General features: G+C 30.6%; 3 protein-coding genes across 4 annotated transcripts; 2 read left to right on the top strand and 1 right to left on the bottom strand.

The window, feature by feature from the left end:
• The first annotated feature begins 5896 nt into the window (after positions 1-5896).
• LOC123893895 (zinc transporter 1) lies at positions 5897-9153 on the top strand. The gene is made up of 3 exons (XM_045943723.1): positions 5897-6768; positions 7246-7395; positions 8726-9153. Exons 1-3 carry the CDS (start codon positions 6145-6147, stop codon positions 9029-9031), a joined length of 1080 nt encoding a protein of 359 aa, XP_045799679.1. The 5' UTR covers positions 5897-6144; the 3' UTR covers positions 9032-9153.
• A 3875-nt stretch (positions 9154-13028) lies between these two features.
• LOC123893892 (50S ribosomal protein L7/L12-like) lies at positions 13029-15229 on the top strand. Its single transcript, XM_045943718.1, has 2 exons — positions 13029-13188; positions 14281-15229. The coding sequence occupies exon 2, from the start codon at positions 14360-14362 to the stop codon at positions 15008-15010; it is 651 nt and encodes a 216-aa protein (XP_045799674.1). The 5' UTR covers positions 13029-13188; positions 14281-14359; the 3' UTR covers positions 15011-15229.
• Positions 15230-16125: 896 nt separating this feature from the next.
• On the bottom strand, positions 16126-22762 carry LOC123893891 (ent-kaurene synthase TSP4, chloroplastic). 2 transcript variants are annotated; one of them, XM_045943716.1, is made up of 14 exons: positions 22637-22762; positions 21820-21875; positions 21446-21731; positions 20814-20994; positions 20388-20605; positions 20174-20294; positions 19719-19816; positions 19403-19626; positions 19016-19128; positions 18822-18920; positions 17906-18121; positions 17657-17798; positions 16779-17024; positions 16126-16510 (listed from the first exon to the last, which is right to left on the bottom strand). In XM_045943716.1, the coding sequence occupies exons 1-14, from the start codon at positions 22677-22679 to the stop codon at positions 16208-16210; spliced, it is 2346 nt and encodes a 781-aa protein (XP_045799672.1). In that variant the 5' UTR covers positions 22680-22762; the 3' UTR covers positions 16126-16207. The 2 variants fall into 2 exon arrangements, with proteins under 2 accessions (XP_045799672.1, XP_045799673.1); XM_045943717.1 differs by lacking the exon at positions 22637-22762 and adding an exon at positions 22541-22597.
• Positions 22763-24266: the final 1504 nt, after the last annotated feature.

Genomic DNA, 24266 nt, shown 5'->3' with positions numbered 1-24266 from the left:
TTTTTTTTTAAGGGTAAATTGTTTCCTTTTATTTGACGGAAAATGGAAAATTGTTTTTCGTAGTGGCTTTTGGCGAGTTGAAATATTTTATTAACCTAGAATAACGGTCTGTCTGGCCTGACTTTTTTAGCTCTTTTTTATAGCTTATACATTATACAAACAGCTTATGCAATTTTTATATATTATTATAAATTTGTCAAGATAGTTTATGATAAAATAGCTTATAAAATTACAATTTTTACTAGTGTAAACTTATAAAATAGCATAAAACATAATTTATATTACATAAGCTGTTTGCATAAGCTCTAAAAAAAGTTGGGTCAAAACGAACCCTAAATCAGATTTAATTATGGGTAATATATATATATATATATATATATATATATATATATATATATATATATAAATTGGTCTATATTTCTTAAATATATCACAAATAAAAAACTTAAATTATAGAGAGAAAATGTCTAATCCATCTATTATTTCGCTAAATTTTGTGACGAGGAAATTAGATAGTGATTTATTTTTTTCATCACTAATCTTACTTTTTTAGTAGTGTATATATTTTCAACTTACAATATCCATATATAACAACTATGACTTGCTCAAATTCATAATTTTCTTTTAAGTTTTTATATAAGCCGAGTGTTTTTTCTCCATAGTTTATGTTATTCGAGATAATTATATATTCAATGTGTGTTAGAAATTAAATTATTAAATATATCTCTTTTAATCATAATTCAAACACCGGATGTCTATTCTCTTCGGCTAGACCCAATATTTTAAATTTAGAGCAATAAATAAATACTTAAGAAATGCATCTAATTAAGTTGTCCAATTAAATAAATGTACCGATTGTTAAACTTTTGTTTGACTAAATTATGAAAGATATGAATGAAAAGGAGTAATTTGGTTCCGTACCACTATAGCCACTAGGAAGTTGTTTGTGAATCATTCATTTGAATCCACTATTTCCTGTCAAAAGTAACACGTACAATAAGATTTTTGTCAAAAAAGTACAATAAGAATTTATTAAGAGGTTCTTGTAAAATAAAAAGAATTTATTTAAGAGGTTGGGATTTTTTTATTAAGAATTCTTTTGTATTCACCTGTCAATAATCAACCTTATACTCGCATATTAAAAAAGAGTTTCTTTATTATGTGCAAATTTATAAATGTTAAAAAGTTTAAAATAGCATTTGTTCAATTATCTTTGTCACACTTTTATTACTTAAGTAATAAGCAAAAAATTCAACCATATGTAAATTGTGTCACACAATTACACGCATTTTATTAACACATTGCAATTATGATCTTATGATACCTCAAAATATTTCGCAGCTTACTTAATACATATGAGATTAATTTATCGAATTAGCAAAAAAATATTTAGTTTTAAAAAATTAAACTACTTTCCAACGAGAACTACTGACTAACAAATAGTGAATAAAAATTTAAAGCTTATAAAAAATAGTGAATAACAAAAAATCTAAATTTTGTCAACAAAAAAAAAAATCTAAATATTTTGTCTCCTAAAAATCATGAGAAGATAAAGATTATTTAGTAACCAATATAATTAACAGATTAGGAAAATAATTTCCCTCAACCTTCTTGTTCTTCAACCATCCCACTCTGAAATAAAGGATAACAATGTTATTTAAAAATATTCAAAAAATAAATAATATAAATCCTTAAATTAACAAATAAATAAATTTTTATTCAAATAATAATAATAATAAATAAAATAATCATGAGAAATCACAATTGTACTCATACAAAGAAATTTGAATGTAGAGGTGGTAAATGAGTAATTTCATGTAGTATTTGTTGAAAACAAATTGGAAAATAATCCAATAAAAGGATAACTTTTGTACTAGCTATATGCCCTAAAAGAGTGGTGCTTTAACTTTCTTCATAATATGTCCAAAGGAAGCTACCTTTTATAATGGACATAAAGTTTGACATGTTTGAAGAGCAAAGACATAATATCGACATATTAACAAAAATAGTACACAAAATGAACTAATACTATGTAAATTCATTGGTTAAATATTTAGCATGACAACATCTTGTGCACACAAGTACATATAAATCAATATTGACATATTTTCCACTATGGATGCACATCCTTCCATTCAATGTTCCCATTTCCACTTATATAACTCTATTTGTTACAATAAGACTCAAATGCCCTTAAATCCTATAAGTTGCTTTTGCCAAACCATCCAAGTGCAATTCAAGTGATTTAAATATGTAAACTCCAACTAAGCATGCACATGCATATAAACTCTCAAATCAGTTTAAATTTTATAGGTTTAATCACACTTTTAATTTTAAAATTAGAAACCAAAAATGTACTTAAAGCTTTCTAAATATTTCTCCTTTGCTATGACTTAAATCCTGGTCCTCCTGCTCCCAGGGCTTGCTCTGTGGGTGTGCAAGGTGAGCCACCGCGCAGGGCCTCAAACATTTAGGGGCCTCTAATTGTTTATGTTGGTCTATTAAAAACTGTATATATGTAAAAAAAAATTAATAACTTTGTTATTACTAAAAATATTTTATTATTCAAAACAAATAAAATTTAATAGATACACTCTTAAATTTATAAGTAACATTTACAAGGAAAAAAAAATCGAAGGAAATGTAAAGTTGATAATGATATTAAATTGAAGATGTATTTTAATGTTATTGATTAAAATATGTCACTTTTAGATGTTACTTACTATGATGACTATTTTTTATGTTATTTACAATTTAAATAGAGAATGACTTTTTTAAAAAAATTGTATTTTTATTAAAGGTCAATTTTAAATTTTCTAGCAGGGCCTCCAAATGCTCGAGACCGGCCCTTCCTACTCCTTAACTCTTAGCTCAACTAGCTTAACCAGCTGAGCTACCAATACCACCCTACAACATGCCTCCTTAATTCATATGCTCTAAAGAAACAACACATAACTTGTTTCTTATTTCTTCAAATTTGTCATCTTCTTGTACATCAGTGCGGAACAAGACAATGTAGTAGCTTAATCATTCCTTTGTTCACTTGGTCTCCGAGGAAGTGAAATCATGTCTCAATGTGCTTGCTATGACCATGAGAAATAGGATTTCTAGCAAGGTTGGTTGTTGATTTGTTGCCAACATTCAACTGTATATGCTTAGTTTTACCTCAACTTTCATCTCCAATAGCAGTGACTCTAGCCAAACTGCATAAACACGTGCAATATATTTAGCTTCACAAGAAGACAATGTTAGGTTGGAGCAAAATTTGTTCTATAGAAATATCTCACTCATTTAGTGTGTTGATGATAACAAACACAACTCAATAAAAGGAATAATTTATCTAACCGTGTAGTGTATAGGTATAAGAAATGATCCTAAAAGCATTATCAACGTATTTTTATGATCCTCTATACATAGGATTTAAGATAATCCTCTGGGCAGGCCAAGACCTCAACAAAAAGATAATGAACAGAGACGATATAGATCATCCTCTGTACGGAAAATATAGACATGTAGTCAACATCAACATAGTGTTCATCATCTGAACAAAATATTGAAGACTGCAAGAGAAGATTATGTTCTTCTAGAACTACTTAACAATCATCTGTGGTACGGATGATCACCTCATCCTATGTACAACATATCAAATGATTGTCAATTTTTCTAAAAAATTATGGATGATGTATATGATCTAAACTTTCAATCCAACAGTGAATTTTAAAAAATCCGTATTAATTATAATAGTATTGATCACTTGACCACAGTGATCCACCGTAGCGAGAATGGATTCTCTCAATTGTAAAAAACAATTGAGAGAATAATGTGAAATCTAGACCATTCATGTTGTAGAAAGAATAAAGTAATATAAAAAAATGAGAGGAAATTGATTAAGGGTGTAGATGTCAAAATTGAGAAAAATTGAGGAAAAAAAAAGGAGAGGATTCATTCTCCACCGTAGCATAGCCTTAATTTGTATTTAATATATGAGTATAGAGAACCAAGACAAATTCTAATATGGACCATATTCACAAGTGTCCACTGTGGTCAAGTGATCAATATTATTATAACGAATACGAATTTCACAAAATTCACGTTGGATTGAAAAATTTATATAATATAGATTATTCATAAAATTTGTTTAGAATAATTAAAAATCATTTGATATGTTATTGAGACCTATCTAGAGATTAACAATTTATGAATTTTAATTAAATACCGTTAATCTTGATAGGTTTTAATAATATATCAAACAATTTTTAATTTTTTAAAAAAACTATGAAAACTGGATATGATATAAACTTTCAATCCGAAAGTGAATTTTAAAAAAATTCATATTACTTATAATACTATTAATCACTTGATTATGCTAGACCACTTGTAAAGGCAATCGACCCGCTACATTGTAAATGGTGCAAGTAATTAATGGACTTATGTGGACTTATGAGTAGTTGCCATTTGCAATTAGGCAGGAAATTAAATTGCTATTAAGTGGGGTTAGAGTTTTGGAAAAGCTATATCATATGTAACTTAGTTCAATCAAATATGTATAGGATGATATCCGAGCTAATCCAAAAGTAAAATCGTAAATCGAAACAATCCAAACTGAAATCACAAAAAACCGCATTTAGTTTTAACCCACGAATTATTTTTCTTCTAAACCGCACAATTTGGTTTGGTTTGCGGATTTAATTTCAGAAAACCGAACCAAACCATACCAAACCGCAATACTTAACTTAACTCTATCAACTATTAGCAGTCAATCCAAATTGAGTCCATAATGAGTTCATAAAACAGTAGCCTGTCTAAACATTTCATTTCATGCAATCCATAACTATACTGTTGATATTAAAAATAAGTTATTATGCATATGCATATTGTATCATGTAAACAATAAAATAAATTAAAATTTTCTATGTTTAATTATTTTGTAACAAGTTGAAATATTGTCATATTTTTTATATTGTGATAAACCCCACAAACACTAATCGCATTGATTTGGTTTGGTTTGGATGACTTTTCAAAAACCAATCAAACCAAACCGAACCGCATGCATTTTTATCTCGCGGTTAGGAAAATCGGACCAAAATAGTGAACAGCACCTATTCACTAATCTTTTTTTGGTTGGTGACATATACAACTTCTTTTTTCTTTTGACAGTATATAAAAAAGAATTTGGATATTAAAATAATCGTATATATGTGACCTTTTAGCACAATTAAGCTTTGCATTTGGATATTTTTTTAATTAAATAAGATGAAAGGTAATTTTGTTAGAGAAAGTTGTACAATTCTTTGTAATATACATGCATCCCATCATCCATCATGATAAATTCTTATATAATACACATTATTATTCGCACTCTTTCTTTATGATTTCAATTTTAATATATTTTGTTATTGTACTATGTTTATTTTGTTAAAAAAAAAACTTTGTAAACATGGTAACCAAAAAATAAATTATGATTAAAGTATAATTTTTTTTTTCCAATAATGTGACTACTACGATTGAGTAGTTAAAGTGTAAAAAATGTTAACAACAAAAACATATATGAATTAAATATTTGTTCAAAGGGTTTTTATTTGGTATAGAAAGAGAGAGAATTCCACAAGATAAATCCATAAACAACAAATAGAAAAGTTGGTAACTAACAAATAAAGTTATGTAATTAATAAAATTCAAAAACTCCATCAAATTGATGACTATTTTCTTCAATCCATAAAAGCTTTATTTTCCTTAGTAAAAAAAAAGAAGCTTTCTTATTTACTAAAAAATAAAATTTAAAAACACCATCAAATTGTTGACTATTTTCTTCATTCCATAAAAGCTTTTTGTTTCTTTCTCATTTTTTTTTTATTTACTAAAATATAGAAGAAGTATCTAACCTGCTTAGCTTGATATGGGGGTCTATTAGCCTGTTTAAGATGCTCAAATTTTCAGCCTCTAAGAGTGGCTTTTATATTTTTTTCCTTTTGACCTTTTTTTATATAGTAAATCATCCACCATTAGATAACAATAAATCAATACACAAACTTTTTCACACCCTTTAAATATAACAATCTTAGTATAAACATTTGACATACACTCACACCCTCTTTTCTACTCCTCATTTGAGTCATTCCAATTCCCAACACCAAGAACAAAATTATGAGTTTTCTCACTACTATCATAAAGTTAATATTTTTTTATGTCATTATTCTCTTCCCAACTCTTGTTTCAAGTGATTCATGCACATGTGAAACAGAACAAACCAAAGGAAATAATGAAAAAAATGAAGCTTTTCATTACAAACTTGGTTCAATTGCTTCTGTCCTTGTTTGTGGTGCTCTTGGTGTAAGCTTACCCTTATTAAGCAAAAGAATTCCAATTCTAAGTCCTAAAAATGACATATTTTTCATGATTAAAGCCTTCGCGGCCGGGGTAATTTTGGCAACCGGTTTTATACACATACTTCCAGAAGCATTTGAGAGTTTGAATTCACCTTGTCTTAAGGAAAAACCTTGGGGAGATTTTCCGTTTGCCGGACTTGTTGCGATGTTGTCTTCAATTGCAACTTTGATGGTTGATTCATTTGCTTCTAGTTATTATCAAAGGAGACATTTTAATCCTTCTAAACAAGTTCCTCATAATGAAGATGAAGAAATGGGTGATGGACATGTTGGTCATATACATGTTCATACACATGCAACACATGGTCATACACATGGATCATCTAACTCTTCTCAAGATTCAATATCAACTGAATTAATTAGGCAAAGGATCATATCACAAGTAAGATCAATGAGTTGTTTTTGTTTAAAATCCTTTAGTAGGGTTCGAACGACGAACCTCCACTACAAGAAAACTGCTAATTAGCTTCATTACATTTAGCGTCAGACTTATTCTTATGCTAATTGCGTCTATTTAGCGTCGACAAAATCTAACACAAATATTTTTTTATAATTTATTTCAGCGTTTCAACCCATAGCTCTGGACTATATACATTCAATGACAATCAATGAATTATTTATTGCTAAGTGCACAAAAGTAGTCATAAAATCTTAAATATAAATAAAAAGTAGTACGTACATTTATTCATATAGAAGTTTGAACCAAATTTATGTACCTTTTGACTTATATTTAAAAATGGTGTATTGTACCAAAAAAAAAAAAAAAAAATGGTGTGAATGAATAAATCTTTTTTCTTTGTTTATTTTTTATTTATTTTATGTGCTAATTATTGTTCAATTTGGTTCTATTCTGTGTCAGGTGTTGGAGCTAGGAATAGTGGTACATTCAGTGATCATTGGAATATCTTTAGGTACTGCACAAAGTATTGATACCATAAAGCCTCTCCTAGTGGCCTTGTCTTTCCATCAATTTTTTGAAGGAATGGGGCTTGGTGGTTGCATATCTCAGGTATTTTATTTAGAATAAATGTATCCAAAATTATCTCTAATTATATATATTTAAAGTAGCCATGCAATTCTTGACCAAATATAAAAAAGTAGTCATGCAATTTGGACAGTTAGATCAATATCGGACGATTTTAAATTAAATTTCTATAAATTAAATTTGAAATATCCAAAGTTGAAAAACGAATCATTTGATTTTGATATCACAGGTGGGATTGTTAATTGCGTAATTGTATGAGAAAGTAAGAGAATCTAAATTCTTTTTTGGTAGATATCCAAGTCACTTTTTGTTTGGATATTTTTCAAAAAAAAAAACTTGTTGTTTGGATTAAATTTTCAATGTGTTTTACTCTCAAAGTCTGCAAGTCTTTCTCATTGTGTTACATCATGAAATCATAGGTATTAAGAAAACAGTGAAGAAATGAGGTTAGGATTAAACTTGCTCAAATGGAAAAAGTTTCAACTTTCAAATACATAGAAAAAAAGTGAGTTGCGTGTGGATGTTTTCTAAGTTGTTAAAGTAGGCGTTGCACAATGTTGCCATTATGACAACATCCTTCTATAATTCAATAGTGCAAATTAACAAAAAAAAAATAAAAATTAACATATATCATAAGAACACAGGTTAAAAAAACAAATATGTTAAAAAAAAGCAAATATAAAAGTATTATTTTAGAACTTGTGATTCAATATTTTAAGCATTAAATTTTTTATTTTATTAAATGTTAATTTTCTATATTTAGATACTTTAACATTTCACCTACAACTCTAATAAAAATAATTTAAACTTTACCCCTATGAAGAGAGATACCCATACGCCAAAAAGTCTCCTGTGAATTGAGATTTGAGACACCTTTCAAGTTGTGTTACTTGTGCACACTATTTGAGCTCAACTGCTTTAAAATTAGATAAAAAAAATTTGTAGGTCTACCGGACAGCCTAATCTAATTCAGGGTCAATTTTAACATCAAGTGGTTTCAGCCCATTACGATTGCAGTTGTTGGGGATCGAATTGTGATCCTCCCTACTAAGTTCAACGTCAATCACTATTGAACCAACTAACGATTGGTAAAGTTAGATAATAAGATTGAAATAAAACTAAAGACTGGTTTTAGTATTTGAAAAAAAAATGTGACACCTAATTTAAAAATAATTTTTTATACACATTATAATATCCTACACATTATAAATATATGATTTTAAAAAAGAAAAATCTATATCTTTTCAACCACGTATGTTTTATATATAAGACTCAAACTTAAAATTTTACTCAAGAGATTAAAATAATTTGTATGTGGTTCAGTTACTAATTATCAGAATATATTTGTATGCAGGCAAAATTTGAGTCTAGGTCCACAGCAATCATGGCAACATTTTTCTCCCTAACAACACCAATTGGGATAGCAATTGGGATTGGAATATCAACTGGATATAAAGAGAATAGCCCAACATCTCTAATTATTGAAGGGGTTTTCAATTCTGCTTCAGCTGGAATTTTGATTTACATGGCACTAGTTGACCTATTAGCAGCTGATTTTATGAGTCCAAGGTTGCAAAATAATTTGAAGATACAAATAGGAGCAAATATTTCACTTCTTTTAGGTTCAGGTTGCATGTCCTTATTGGCCAAATGGGCCTAAGTACTAAGTTTTTTTTTTTTAAAATTCCTTTCAAAATATTATGCTTAGTTCTCTATTTTTGATAATTAATATTATGCTTAGTTTTATCTCCCTACTATTATAGCATTATTATATTTTATTTATTTTTCTTCAATATTTTTACTAACAAATAGTGCAATTTAAGGGTCTTTAACAAAAGAAACAAATGGTGGGAGAGGATTGGATGCTTTTTAAGTCAAGACCACCAATGATTGATGATGGGGAACAAAATCCTAAAATATTCACTAATAATTCAAATTTTGAATAAAAAAAAATCTTTCCCATTCCTATAGTATTTATTATTTAACTATTTTTAAATTTTAGCAAAAAAATAAAATGATAAAGAAACTGACATCCCAATTAGATTATCATCTCATTTCATTCGATAAAGTGAACATTCCTAAAATATTATTAAAAAAGGAAAAAGATATACAGGACAAAACTCAAAAAAAGAAACAAACAATTGTCTCGGTAAAACCCATTATTTTGGGTTAAACCATGTTAAGGAGTAAACCAAAAAAAATAAACCTATATTAAGGAAAAAGAGTGTAGTGAGTGTAGTGTATTACAAACACTAACAAAATTTGTACTCATGAAAATGCACTCTACTTCTAATGAAAACTTAAAGGAATTGAGGAGGAACATTATCCCACCACCAATGATAAGAGTTCAAAGTAGGTTCAAATTAGTCATCTTACCAACACATTAATTGTCTTCTCTATAAATATGGAATACGATAAAAGTTCATTTGAGAAGCAAGCACCAAACAATTATTCCAAGGATTTATAAGGGATCAAGACACAATATTAGACACAATATTAGAATTCCTATAAACCAAATTAACTAGGTGAGAATCATATTCATTCAATCTAGAGACAATGTCAACCTTTGTTATCAACAATTTCAATAACTAACATCACACAAATTAATTTTGCATGTAAAGCATTTGTGATACCAAGATTTTGAGCGAAGCACACAAGAAAGGCAGTTAAAGTGCATGTCCCTAAAAATACAACCACAAGTAGCAAGTTCAAGGCTACCAAGGGTTGCATCATTAGTGTTGAACTTGATCCTATAGGCTTTCAGAGGATACCATAAAACTTCCTTGATCTTTTGGAGCATTAGTGTGGTTAACCTGATCATGAAGAACTTCATGATTTAAAATTCCAAAATTGAAGCACATGAACTAGTGTAGTTCCTAGTTAGCGAAACACGGACGTTGATCCTATTAACGGGTAGCCTAAAACACTAATAAGTTTGTTTACCTTTAAATCAAGTTTGATTCCTGCAAAACTATAAATAGTGTCAATAATGTTAATAATACTTGCAAGGATAACATCTTTGCACTTCTTTGGACCTTCCTTGTGTTTCCCTCTCCTAGAGCACCCTCAACCACCACATGCCTCTCTCACTCTCCATTTGTGTCCATTCTTGTTGGTCTCCAAAAGATGCATGTCGATGTAAATGTTTAATTCAATATTTTAGTGGATCATTATATGTTTATAAAAAAAACAAGTTTACAATAATTATACCTTAACCTTTTTTTCTCACTATATTAGAGTTATAATATTAATAAAGTTCGAATATAACTGACTTTATAATTATGAAGAATGTCTTTCTCTTTTTCATTTTTTTTTGGGTACTAATTGTCCATCTCTTTTTACAATAACCTATACATCGAATGCGTATTCTATATGGAATTATTTGGAATATTATAAAAGTGGAACAAAAACTTTGATATGTTGCTTGCGGGTCGTAAGGGTCGCATCAGTAGAACAAGTTCTTCCTATAAGCTCCGCTCATTACAATTACTCAACATTTTGTCTTCTCAAATAGAACCTCCTGCTTCTTTTTGTGTTAACCTCTCGTTTTTATGGTAAGAGAATTCTGATAATTTGAAATTTGGTTGAATATAAGTAAAATTTAATTAAAAAACAATTGGTTACTTCAGAAATAAAATATAAATTCTACCGAACTATTGTCTTTAGACTAGTCTAATCAATTGTTTAGAACGGATCTGGATTGCCTACCGTAATTGCTTCACGCAGTTACATGCAGTAAGCAATCTCGACCGTTCAAAATCAATCAGATGGTTCTGATTGATCTGTGTAATTTAAACACATTTTTCATTTCAACCATTTATTGTTGATCGGACGGTTGATAATGGATATTGTGTTAACGCAGTTACATCGGCTAATCCTTTTCCGTTTAGAACCATATGCTTTTAAGTTATGTATATATATGATAGTGATAATATCTGGTGATACCTAAGCCAAATTGATTATGATAACAAAAAGAACATGACATGCATAAGTATTAAGCTCGTTGAATTACTTTTGCATAATTTGACCACCGTATAATTCTAGATTTGGCGATAAGCATCATTTTGATGAATTAATTCATTTTTTTTTCCTTCACTTTATTCTTGTCCATCTTCGGTGTAGGAGGAGAGTATATATATCTTGTAATGAAGAATGTCTATTTGTGTCACTATCCATAGCTTTTGTGGGTCAAAGCATTGGAAGTCTAATCCTTGTTCTTATGCTATGCTTATGATATTTGGCCCATTCATGGTGTGGTTGGGGTACTACTAACTAACCTCCAATTTGTATCCATTCGTACGGTTTCAATATCTAAGTGAGGAAATATGCCAAAAATCCTTTAGATGTAGATGTTTTAATGATAACAAATTTAAATGATTTAAGAATTATTTATGATTTTGATGTAATTTGTTATCTAACATGTTTTTTTAAGTGTGATTTTGCATAAAGATGATTATATGAGATTAGAAACAATTATCAGAAGCGCATATGTGTTGAGAATCATATGAGATTAGAAGCAACTAATCAAAAATATTGTTGATCAAAAATATTGATCATCGAGAAACATAGTTATGTTTCTCGAAATCACTTTGAAGGTTGACAAAGGAGAAAAAGACTTATGCATGGAGACTCAACAACTCAACACCATGCAAGAAGCATATGAGAGTAAACCATTCAAATAGGTCACTAATTTTTTCTATATCACAAATTAGTTTCAGTCTCTGTCAAATGTTTATCAATTTGATCCCTCTGTGAATATTTGTTTAATTTATTGTAAAATAAGTCTTTGTCTTCATCCACTTTCTATCAAGAGTCCTTGACATTTTCAACTTATTGTCAAATTAGTCCATAGCTTTACCAATTTTTATTAAATTATCATTATTTTAAATTGATCATTGACTACGTGACACTTAAATGTGTGATATTATTGTTCATGTGATACTAAACACTCCATATAAAAACAATTAGTTTAACGTTGTTAGAAAACTGATGTCAGCGAAGGGACCACATTGAGAAACATTTGACAGAGACAATGACTAATTTGAGATATTGAAATAATTAAGGACCTATTTGAGAGCGAGTTACAAAGACATGAACTAATTTGATGATTTACTCTATTTTATGAAGTGTTCAATCTTCAATGGATATATATATGACTAGCAAAGAGTTGCCACTTCAGAATCAATGTCAAAAAGATCATAAGCATCATCAAAAACAACTTCAAAAGCAAAAAAGTTGTTAATGTCCGATGATCAAGAACAATTTCACTAGATTACTGAAGTGATGATTTATTTGTTCTTATCTCAATTAGAAGATGTCTTTAAGGATGACCTATTCAGACTTTTTTTTCTTTAAGAGACCTATTTGGACCTTTTTTTCTTTAAGGGACCAATCTGAAACAAAAAATGTCTTTAAGGGACCATTTTACTAATTAAGTCTTTTTTAAATTGAAATCGAAAATTTTAACGAATTTTCTTATAATTTTATGACTTTTAATCATTTAATATATCACCGAATTGTATGTCATATAATTTAAAATATGTTAAAACACCATTTTTAAGTACAAAAATTTAATATGAACCAAAGTTGATTTTAAAATAGGAGGATCAATTTTATGAGTGGACGAAAATAAATGTAATTAAACTTAAAAATTAATCAGTTAAAACCCTACAGTACTCAACGAAACTTACTCAACAAAACGACATTGTGTTTTTTGAATCATCAGAAACAAAGTCCCACGGAACGGAACTCAACTGCCCGGAAAACGCCGCCGGAGCTCGTCGTCGGCCGTCATAAACAGTGACCAACTCCGTCCAGGTTTTATTCCTCTCTATTTCTCTCTCGAGGATTCGTTTCCATTATTGCGCATTAAAGCGGCGCGATTAACAACCTATGAATCGAGGTTCTTTGTAGTGTTAACAAATAGAACATTGAGAGTTTGAGATTGTTGCTATTGTTTTTTTCTGTTTGTAAAAATTTAGATAAGATTTGATTGGATTAAATTTTAGTTATTCTTATAAATTTGTCATGTTGGAAATTATTAGGTTATGTTCAATTGCATAAAGTGGTGTGTGTAATGTTAGAGTGTGACCTTTAAGAATTGGGACTAGATATCCATAGTATCCTGGGTTCGAATTCGGGATCTCCCATTTGTGTGTTTGAGTTTCATGTGGTATTCCAAATATTTTATGGAATAGTACTCCAAATATGTTGGCCAAATTATGGCAATCTTCTCAATATGTAGATTTCATACTGCCCTTGCATTTTTATGGTGACTGTCTTGTCTGCATCAAAATGTTAAATAGGGTTAGTTAAACTGAATTTAAACATCATCGCGTTTTTGCTGCAGCCTATAAAAATCTAACTATTAAGAAAAATGAAAAGTTGAGCATGTTATCAAACTTTTCTGAACTTCAAGTTATTAAAATGGTAATATAAGGCAAAGAACATAAAGTGATTAAGATCTGAATCAATCTTATTCTTTTACTATATTTTCATTGTGCAAGACGACATTGCAAATATGTTATTGTTAGACTCCTTGTATGGTTTTAAAAAGCAAAAAACACCGTCGGCTCGCCCTGTTTCCTTTGCGTTTCTGTTTTGTTTGCCATATGATTTGTGGTTTCATGTGTTTCCTGTCTGGTTGGTCACCATTCTTATATTTTTATTTTGTTTAGCTTTTGACCTTGAGTAGTTTCTAAATGCATCAAGAATTGTTAGCTTCTATCAATTCATCCATAACCTGAGAATATGCATGGTGTTGGATCTATCATTACTTTGTAATTTACTTCTAACAATATGCAATGTTTGAGGAATCTGCATATTTCAATCCATATAAAACATACAATAGTTCAGCAAGCTTTCTATAATAAGAATTAACCAAAATATTCTGTTGCATTCTGCTTTCAGGATACGTACTGGAATGAAGTTCACAATAAACATTGAATGAGCTGATTTGCCAATTTGTAGAGATCTTTACAAGCCAAGAATGAGCTTGCTTTTGAGAATAAGGCATCGTTTACACAATGGTTTGTATAGACAACCTCTTTATGAAAGCGTAGTAGGGTTTAATGGTAGGAAATTAAATGTATTTTCAAGAAACTTTGGTCAAGCGGCAAGAAAAGAGGAGGAAGAGGATGTAGAGGAAGTGGAAATTGATCAAAGAAGCCTCCCAGCTGATTTTGATCCCGCAACATTTGATCCGACTCAGAATCGCGGCCCTCCATCCGAGAGAGTTTTCAGGCTTGTTGATGAAGTGGCGTCTCTAACGCTAGCTGAAGCTGCGGAATTGGGTCTCATTATGATGAAGAAAATGGGGATAAAGGAGATGCCAAATGTTGGATATATGAAAGCAGGGGCTGCAAATTTTGCCGGAATGGCAACAAAAGCCACAACAGCAACCAAAGAAGAGGTAAAACCAGAAAAAACTGTATTTGAATTGAAACTGTTGTCCTATGAAGCAGCTTCCAAAATTAAAGTCATCAAGGAGGTTCGGGGCTTTACCGATTTAGGTTTGAAGGAGGCTAAAGATTTAGTAGAAAAAACACCTTCTATTATAAAGAAAGGTGTTTCAAAGGAAGAAGGGGAACAGATAATAGAGAAATTGAAAGCACTTGGTGCAAATGTTGTTATGGAGTGAAGTAATGTATTGTGTTTCATGGAGAGATGTTTCTTCCAATATTCAAAACTTTTACAAGTTATCTGAAATTTTAGTAAATTTTGTATTGTTAGCTGCAAATTTTTGTGACATTACTTTTTACAATATCCTTTTTTTCTCTCTGGATGTAATAAAAGTAGTATTGATACTTCTGATATTGATTTGCATAAAATTTCAGTGACATTACTTTTTACAAGAAAATAAGTGTTTCCTGCAGTTTTGCAGTTCACCTTCTATTAACAATGCTAACACTCCAGCTCCTTTGTGAGCTATTTGCATCCCTCCGAATATCCGAGGAACTGATCGTCGGCAGTATCCCCTGCTTCTCCTTTATTTATTGTTTGTTTCACATCTTTTGTTTTTGTGCAAGTCTTTATAAATCAAAGAATTTGTTCAAATTTCAATGTCTTTTATTAAGTTGCAAAAGTACCATCCACACACATTGATTCAAAAAAAAAAAAAAAGTACCATCCACATAAATACATAATTGAATCTTTAATTTATAAAAATGAATTTTCATGGCTAAACAAGTTCAACCTAAAATCTTCGTATCCTTTAAAAAAGTTATTTCTTAAATTTAATTTTCCTGACTGAATCAAGCTCACCCCTAAAGTGATTATTAGAGTTGCAACATTCTTTTTCTTAGTTGTGATAATGTTAAGATTTTTTGTTAGATTTTTCTGTTTTGGTGATCTGAAGTTGACGATGATTTGTTATTTTTGGTGCCAGTTGACGATGATTTGTGTTTACAGTGGTTGCTTTGGTTTCCGCTTTAAAAATAACACTAAAAAACACAAATCAATTTCTTTAAACACAATTCTTTTAACATAAATTCTTTGTAATTTTTTTAAAAAAATAATGGCATAAGTTCGAATCTATTGCGGTTAAAATTTTCGTTAATTTGAATTCGGAGTAGAACCACACCATATCAGACCATGTATGCTTATATTCTAAAAGAGGCAAGCTTATCTGTATAAGTTCTTTCTTCCTTATAGATATGATAAACTCTAAAATTCACAATATGAGAAAGAACTCTTCAAAATTAAGTCTCTCAAAATCTAAAACAAATGAACCAATTTCTATCATGAAACCAAACACACAAAAAAAAGACCTCCCTTTTATTTTAAATATTTGCAAAAAGCCATTGCAGCTCTAGCTTATTATATCTTTTACCAACAATTAATTAAGAATGATTGGATCTTTAAGTACTGCATTAACAGTAGAGTACATCATCTCATTTGAAGTAAATCCATCATCCTTAATGTAAAATAGGTTCAATACTTTCAACATTTTCCAAAACAAATCCTTGCAATCTCTTGGAACTAAGCTTCCTTTTTCCTTCAAAACTAATCTAAGGAGTTCTCTTCTATTTTCCTCAATAACACCCTTTAACTTATCAATGGTGTCTTCGTAAGTAACAACTCCGTTACCATGAAGCATATGCAAACTCACTGCATTCAGTTTACCTTCCTCCGATTCTCTCTACAGCACAGAAGAGATAAAATATTAGTCACCTTGAGACCATACAGAGAATCATACGGACTAGGTTTGGCTTGTTTGCAGTTAGAATTCCACGTATTCACGCAGTCAGAACATCAGTGACCATTTGAAGCAGATTTTCATTATTTTTTTAATCTAAAATTTCAAGCTTGGAATCTGGACAGTCTGTTCTCGTTCAAACGAAATGTGCTGAGCGTGAATGTGTGGGATTGTTGACTGCAGACAATCCAAATCTGAATGGACTACATACCTTAAAACCTTGAATATCATTGAGAAGACGTCCGCAAGTGCCCATGGTCTTGAAGAGATAATTCAATTCCTGATTTTCCGCAACATCGTCTGAAAGCTTAGGTCCAACAAGATAGAGTGCTGGAAGAACAATTGGTCCTAAGGCAAATGATATGTATGCATTTTGCATATAATCATCAATTGTTGGGGTGGCCTTGGTTCTCAACCACTCAGCTTCTGTAAACATAGACCGCATCAAATCTAACCACTGCAAAGCAAACAAAGTATATCAACTAAGAAAAAATTTATATGGGAAAACTCCATCATGCCATTATGATACAGTGTATATTTTCATGTCATTGAAATAAGGCCTTTGAACAACTTAACTACGCACTTATCATATAAGTGTTTTTGTATAAGCTATTTTTATAACAAAATATAAAATAAAGTCAACTATTTTCATATAAACTATAAGCTGTTTTCAAAAGCCATCATGGAGAGTTTATGTAAATAAGCTGAAAACATCTTATGGACATGTCATACCCTGTTTATGTCAGAAGATAAGCATAAATAAGCCAACCAAACAGGCCCTAAGTTTAAAAAGTAAGCTGTTTCTGTTTTTAGTTTTAATAAAAAACTAATTTCACGTTTTGCCATACAAACCTTTGAAATCATGAAATAAAGTGAAAACAAGATAACACTTTTGCAATTTGAAGTGAAAACTGAACATTTTATTTGAATAAGCATGCCATAACATTTAATTACATTCAGAACATGAGGTCCTTGTAAAGGTCTTTCAGGGACAATATTTATCATTAAAAAATTTCTTTAATTTGGAAACGTGGATACAAAATAACTTTAGTAGTAAAATGTAAGCAGAAAGATGAAGAAACATCTTACAATCTTGATAACATTGTCTTTCACATTGCGTCCTTGCCGCTCGACAGATTTCTCTCCAATCTCACAAATTGTGCTATGCAATGCAGAAAATATTATCTTAACCGCTTCAGAACAACATACAGTATTGACATCTACATCCCACCTGCAGTTCGGTTTCCACAACATTACTAATTGTGCCAAAAAATTGAGAGAGAATTCGAAAGGAATTCAAGAGATGGCACACGGCTTTAACTAAGAATTGGAATATACTTCTCAACTAGTTGAATAAGGTTCTCTTGCTCTTCTTGAGAACTCCCGACATCAAAGAAATCATCTACAACTGTTGTGAGCACCCCGTTCTTCGCCCAAGATATGCGAGCATCAGAAAGTTCGGGGGCAAAAAGAGTAGCTGCACTGGAGAAGTAACAATATGCCAATTTCTGTCTTGCAAATTCTAGTTTATCTAGTCTGCTTTCAACAATCCACCTGCATATTATAGATAATAGTTATATCTAGCTCGAGAAAATACATGATCTTTTTGCAGAAATTTGAGCATAAGTCCATGAAACTATCTTTATTACACATATTTGGATATATTTTCTAGAAAGCAAAGCACATACAGGCTTTGTTAGGCCTAATTTATTTTGGCATTAAAAGCTACTTTAAAATTGAAGCTGATAATTAAGTGGTCTAGAATTAAAGCTAAAGTTATTTGGTAATTATTGTTTTTTTTTAAGAGGATTCGGTAATTATTGTTATGTTTTAGCTTAAAATATTTTTTTGATAGAATGACTGAATTTTCTCCTATTTGATTTTAAGAACTCCTCTCAACTACTTTTTGAAAAAGTTCTTTATATCTAATTTTTATACATAAAAGATAAGCTCTTTTTTTTAAAAATATTGTTCAATTTAACTTTTTTTTTTTTAAACGGACCTACTTTCTTCTTTTAAGGAGGAAAAAAGTAAAAAACAAAGTCAGGTGAAACGGAGCCGTAGTAGAATAAACATAGGAACCCAGATCCTTTAATAGTTTTAGGACAGGAGAAAAAACACAAGATACATACACCTATAATTAGCTATGGTTTGCATTACAAATCCTTCGGCTACGATTATGACTTTTGTATATGGATCTTTAGAGAGATACGTACGTATTTAAAATTTTAAGAGAATCAAAAGAAAGATGCACCTTCCAAGTTGTTTCAATTCTTTATTGTGTATTGATTGGCATAGATTGAAGTCTTCTACTGCTAGCTTCAGAATGTCTTGGTTTGCAAGATTGAAAGATCTGTGGACCATACAAACAATCAAGAATTTGACCACAAAAAGGAGTGGAATGAACACAAGGAATCCGACATGGAAAATGAACTAGAGAAGGCACACCTGTATGATGCTTTTAAAATCCTTGTTTCGTCTGCGTTGTAATGCTCCACTGATCTCCTGTTTAACAAACGCTCCAAATTCGCATGATGTGGAAAGTTAAGAACATCATTGACCTAACAGTGCAAAAACATTACAGTTTTCAGGAAGGAATGTAATATTGTATGCAACATGGTCGATGGCAGATGGAGGAATATGGAGGTAGGCCAAAAATCCACCATATAAACACGACATTGCAGCCTGTGACAGTATAGCAGCTGCCATGGCGGACATCCCCTTACAAATTGTCAACGGTTGTTGCAAAAAATCCACCATGCCATGACCTCCATTTACCAAAACAGATTATCTATATGTAGTTAAATTGAATGAAAATTTGAGATAATAAACTACCTCATTATCAACATAAATACGAAGTTTATCAGCATATAATTGGTAAGGGGAAGAATTGTGCTTCAGAAGATTTCTTGTCCAAGAACTTTGTTTAACCAAAACTGATTCATCGGGATGTATAATGACTTGTGAAGCCCTATATAGCTCTAAAACAGCACTAACATCCTTCAAGTACCCTTTCAAGGAATTGGCAAATTTATCTTCTGAATATTGATAAAATGGATCTGCAAACAGAACATACAGATCGGTTTATTTGGTTTGTTTCCTTCTAAGTAACAGAAATTCTAAGCTTCATAAATGTTGCAAATGATCCAACCTGAAGATACATCATAACCATTGAGACGCAAGATTCGAAATGCCATTGCACAGGTTGTAGGGTCTAAAAATATATCTTCTGCTCCTTGCAGCCAATATCTGTTTTTCCACAAATTAAATGTGTAAAGAGATATCCAAATTATGAAAATGAAATGTTTGAGTACCTTACATGTACATACATCTCAAATATATTATTAAAATGAAACTGTTTTCATATAAGTTATTTTAATAAGCTATCTTGGACAGCTTATGGACATGTCATACGTTGTTCCCATAAGTTCTCACAAACAGTCACACGGGTGCTTATGTCAGTAGATAGTCTCAAATAAGTCAGTCCAAATAGACCCTTCCTATCTCGATACTTTTATCACATAAATAAATTATTTCCTACTTCTCGGGGTTCCTAACATAGTTGTACCTTCTTTAAATGTGCATGCATCTTAAATGTATTATTACCTGTATGTTTCATCCAATACACTTTGAATTTCATCTTTGAAATGATGATTAATACCCAATCTGTCAAGACTATCAATCATATGGAGACGGGCATATATATCTAGAGGATACACCATTGGAACTGAATTTTTTTCAAATGAAAAAAAAAATCAATTATTGCACAAAAGATTAGTAACTTAAATAAATTTGGAGGATATTAAGTCTAAAAATGTACCTGCATTACCAAACTTTCCTAATACTGATTGAAGGTAACTAAGACAGTCAGCATTCTTTAATTGCCGAAAAACAGCTGCTGTTGTAGCAGGTGAATTAAATAAAGATCCATTCTTTCTTTGATACTTCGTGATTGTATTCAAGTCCAATGAGTTCAGCATTCCTTCTGATACATATGCTAGATATGCTTTCCACCCTTCTGAATTGCTTTGAAAGCCTCTATATTAAGATTAATGCACCAGACAGAAGTCAGTTTGGAGGATATTTTTGTTTTTAACCCTCCAGTTCATAAAGGGAAAGGGATATTGTAATCTGGAGTTCGGTTGAGAGGTAAGTAAATTCTGATCAAGGATTAATCCAGCTAGAAATCTGGATTTCGTATGGGGAAAGATCTCGAAACATATACAAGAGAAAACAAAAATACTACCTTTGGAGCTCTTTGTCTTTCTTCTGGATAATTGCTTCCAAGCTTGTAGCTCCAATTGGAAGATTAATGCCCAAAGTTTGTGCATATTCAATCAAAGAAGGAAAAAGTATATCAAATCCTATGGGACAGTGTTCCTTGTCATCATTGATTGAAGTAAAGTTTGACTCTATAAATTGAAGTCCTGAAAAAATATAAAGAGAATTCCAAAAGCAGCTAACAACTATCACTTCAGTCGAACATTTCCCGTACAAATTTACCCTTAACGAAACTTCTTTTTCCAAAATTTAAAGTTAAAACATACAACATGAATATTGAAATTAAAATTTAGATAACTTCAGAAAATATAGGTATTATAAAACTAAAGCAAAAGAATTAAGGGCTGTGCTATTTGGTACGATAGATAGATATAAGAAAGACAAGAAATACATTTAAGAAACAAAAATCAAAATTGAAAACATGTGATAGTGGGACGTGGCAGAAATCAGGGAGGAGTTGGAGATAAATGCAAAGGGGTGATGGTTCCTGTATTTCGTCAACACGTGATTCGCACAAAAAAGCATTTCCCAAGAATTAAACTAAGCGAAAATTATACAATAAAACATAATAAAGATAGCTCTAGATGGGTAAAGTACCCTTATTCATCTTATCTTCACCAATACCCCATTGCTTCAATGCAAGAATACATGCTAAAGTAGACAAGAGAGCATCATTGATCAACAATGGATGGCGATCGGGAAGACCCCAGGAGCCATCCAAGAGTTGATTATCCAGTAACCAATTCAAGCACTGGGGAAAAAAGGGGGCATGCGGAGACGCTGAAGAAGGAATCATTGCTACAAAAGCTGTATCATATGAAGAAATTGAAAGTTCAACCTTGTTGAACATGTTCTTGATTCTTTCTTTAGTGTCTTCAAAACACTACAAGCAATAAGACTCATTTTATTTCCTTAATAATAATCATTACAGAAAAGAAGAAAAAAAATTAACAATAAATTAGATGTCATACCAAAGCTGTAGTAGTGTTCTTATTTTTCTTTACAGTTGATGGAATCATAGAAGAATCTGTTAAGAAGCAAAATCTATCAAACCTTTCATATAAAGAGAAATGCATGTTTCATACGCACTTAGTTATTTATGAAGCACAAACACAGAAACAGACACCAGACATGATAGTGACATCTGACACTAGCAATGAAGCACGGATACTCCTCGGATTAGGTGTGTCCCGGTGTCGGACACCGAAACTTATGATTACATTGAATTATGTCATTTTCTCTAATTATTATCAGTATCGACGTGTTAGTGTCTGTGTCATGTCTGGTGTCCGTGTACATGCTTCATAGGACACAAATAATAATTTGAGAAATTTATATAATTGAATGTAACCACATGTCTCAGTGCGGTGTTAGTGCCGAAGACCGGACATGTCTTCAATTTGATATGTTAGTGCTACACATGAACATAGAACAAGGGATAATCCAAAATTGACATAAAAATTGAAAGGATTACAATGTCATGTCAAACAAACAGTAAATTCAACTACTAGATACTGTTCATCAAGCAATAAATATCTCAATTTGGAGTTAGCAGTTGAAAATCCAAAATTGCAATTCTAAACCAAATTTTCCCAGTAATTGTTCAATGTATCAGCATCACCCAAGCCAAACACATAAAACAATATATATATATATATATATATATATATATATATATATATAATTCCTTACTGAAAAGTAGAAAATTGCATGGCAATTTAGAACAGAACATAGCAAAAGTTTGATTGAAAATTGTGAGCAAAGCATAGAGAGTGAAAGAAGAAAGACCTGAAGTGGAAGAGAGAGGAGTGATGAAGCGTGAAAGAGACATGATGATGAGAGTGAGACAGTATGGAATCAAAAGTTAAAGTTTGAATTCCAAGGGGTCTTTATACCTTCAAAATGTTCTTAAATAATTTTCAATTCCAAGTGGTTCTTATAAATTGAAAAGTTGGTAAGGTGAAAAAAACTAAATTTGATTTTCTATAATTAATTTGGGTTAAAGCTTAAAAGTGACACAGTAAATTATCAAAAAAAAAAAATGACATTGTAAAATTATTCATTTAGTGTTCTGACTCAACTGACAATGATGATATTGTTAAGTTGAACACTTACACACAAGTTCGTAATTGTTTAGATTTTCTTTGTTTTTTTTTTATCATAATATAGGTAAAAAAAATTATACAAGATAAAAAAAATTAGCATAAATATACATTAGAATTGTAAAAAAAAATTATGATAAAAAAAATTATGGGATTTCTCAATTTCTAAAAAAATATTGGAGAAAATTTTCAATAACATAATATACATTAGGATTGTCAAAAAAAGATTAAAAGATGGAGTCCTTAATATGTTTAGGTCAAAGGTGGACCTTCAATTCAATATGCTATAATAAGTAAATGATAATTAGTCTTAAATTTATTTATTTTTACAATAAAATAAGCTTGATTCAAATGCTAAATATATAGTGTAATTAAATTAGCATTTTTCATCTATATTTTGAGCCAAATACAATGTATCGACACAGCACATTAAAATTTCAGAAGTCAAAATGATATTAACAAACCAAAATTATAATTCTAACAACCAAACTAATTTATTTCACATGGGCAATGGTCAAGAATAATGAAATATCCACAATTTTTAATTGCATCCATCTTAAACAACCAATTTTTTTTTTCTTATAAAAAAAAAAAATCCACAATTTAATTGCATCCATCTTTTGAAGAACGATTCGTATCCACTATAAGTGGTTTGTGAATGATCAATCCAACCACATGTTGACAAGTCATCCGTAAGATTAAGAGAACTCTGTATTTGGTGATGATAGTCACAAGAGAAATGATGTTTGAACATCAAATTTTGTGTCAAATTTGTTAGTATTTTGTGTATTTTTGAAATGGAATAGCGTAGAAACTAGAAATTGGGAATGATGATTTTTTGCATTGTCTTCTTAGACTTGTGCGTTTTTGTATTCATGGTTTCCTTAGCTTGGAAGCATTTGTAGAAGTCATCGTCATCACGGTCGCCCTCGTTCATCAACACAAAAGTGGTCTTTATATTATCAAGTAAACCATCAAGAAACCCAAACTGCCACAAAAATTCAAATAAATTTTCAATCCGTCCGTCCTCCTATATTGCTTAAATCTGTCAAAATATACTACTACTGAAACCTGCTTCCGATAGTGTAAATACACTACCGCTTCCAATAACACGAGGAGGCAGATTGAGATACTATCAAAACTACACTTTTCTAGTGGCACATGGTATATAACACACTTGTATCATCAACATACTTTTTCTTCCATTAGAGGGAACTGTAAGATATACATACTCAGTCTGTCAAAAAAAAAACAATATCATACTCAGACAAATATTCCCGTGGATAAAGGATGTACCGTGGCACCTCAAAATCATA

Source organism: Trifolium pratense, linkage group LG7, assembly GCF_020283565.1.
Source record: "Trifolium pratense cultivar HEN17-A07 linkage group LG7, ARS_RC_1.1, whole genome shotgun sequence".
NCBI classification, from domain to species: Eukaryota; Viridiplantae; Streptophyta; class Magnoliopsida; order Fabales; family Fabaceae; genus Trifolium; species Trifolium pratense.
The sequence above is the reverse complement of the archived record's forward strand: the minus strand, read 5'-3'. Positions and strand labels throughout refer to the sequence as shown.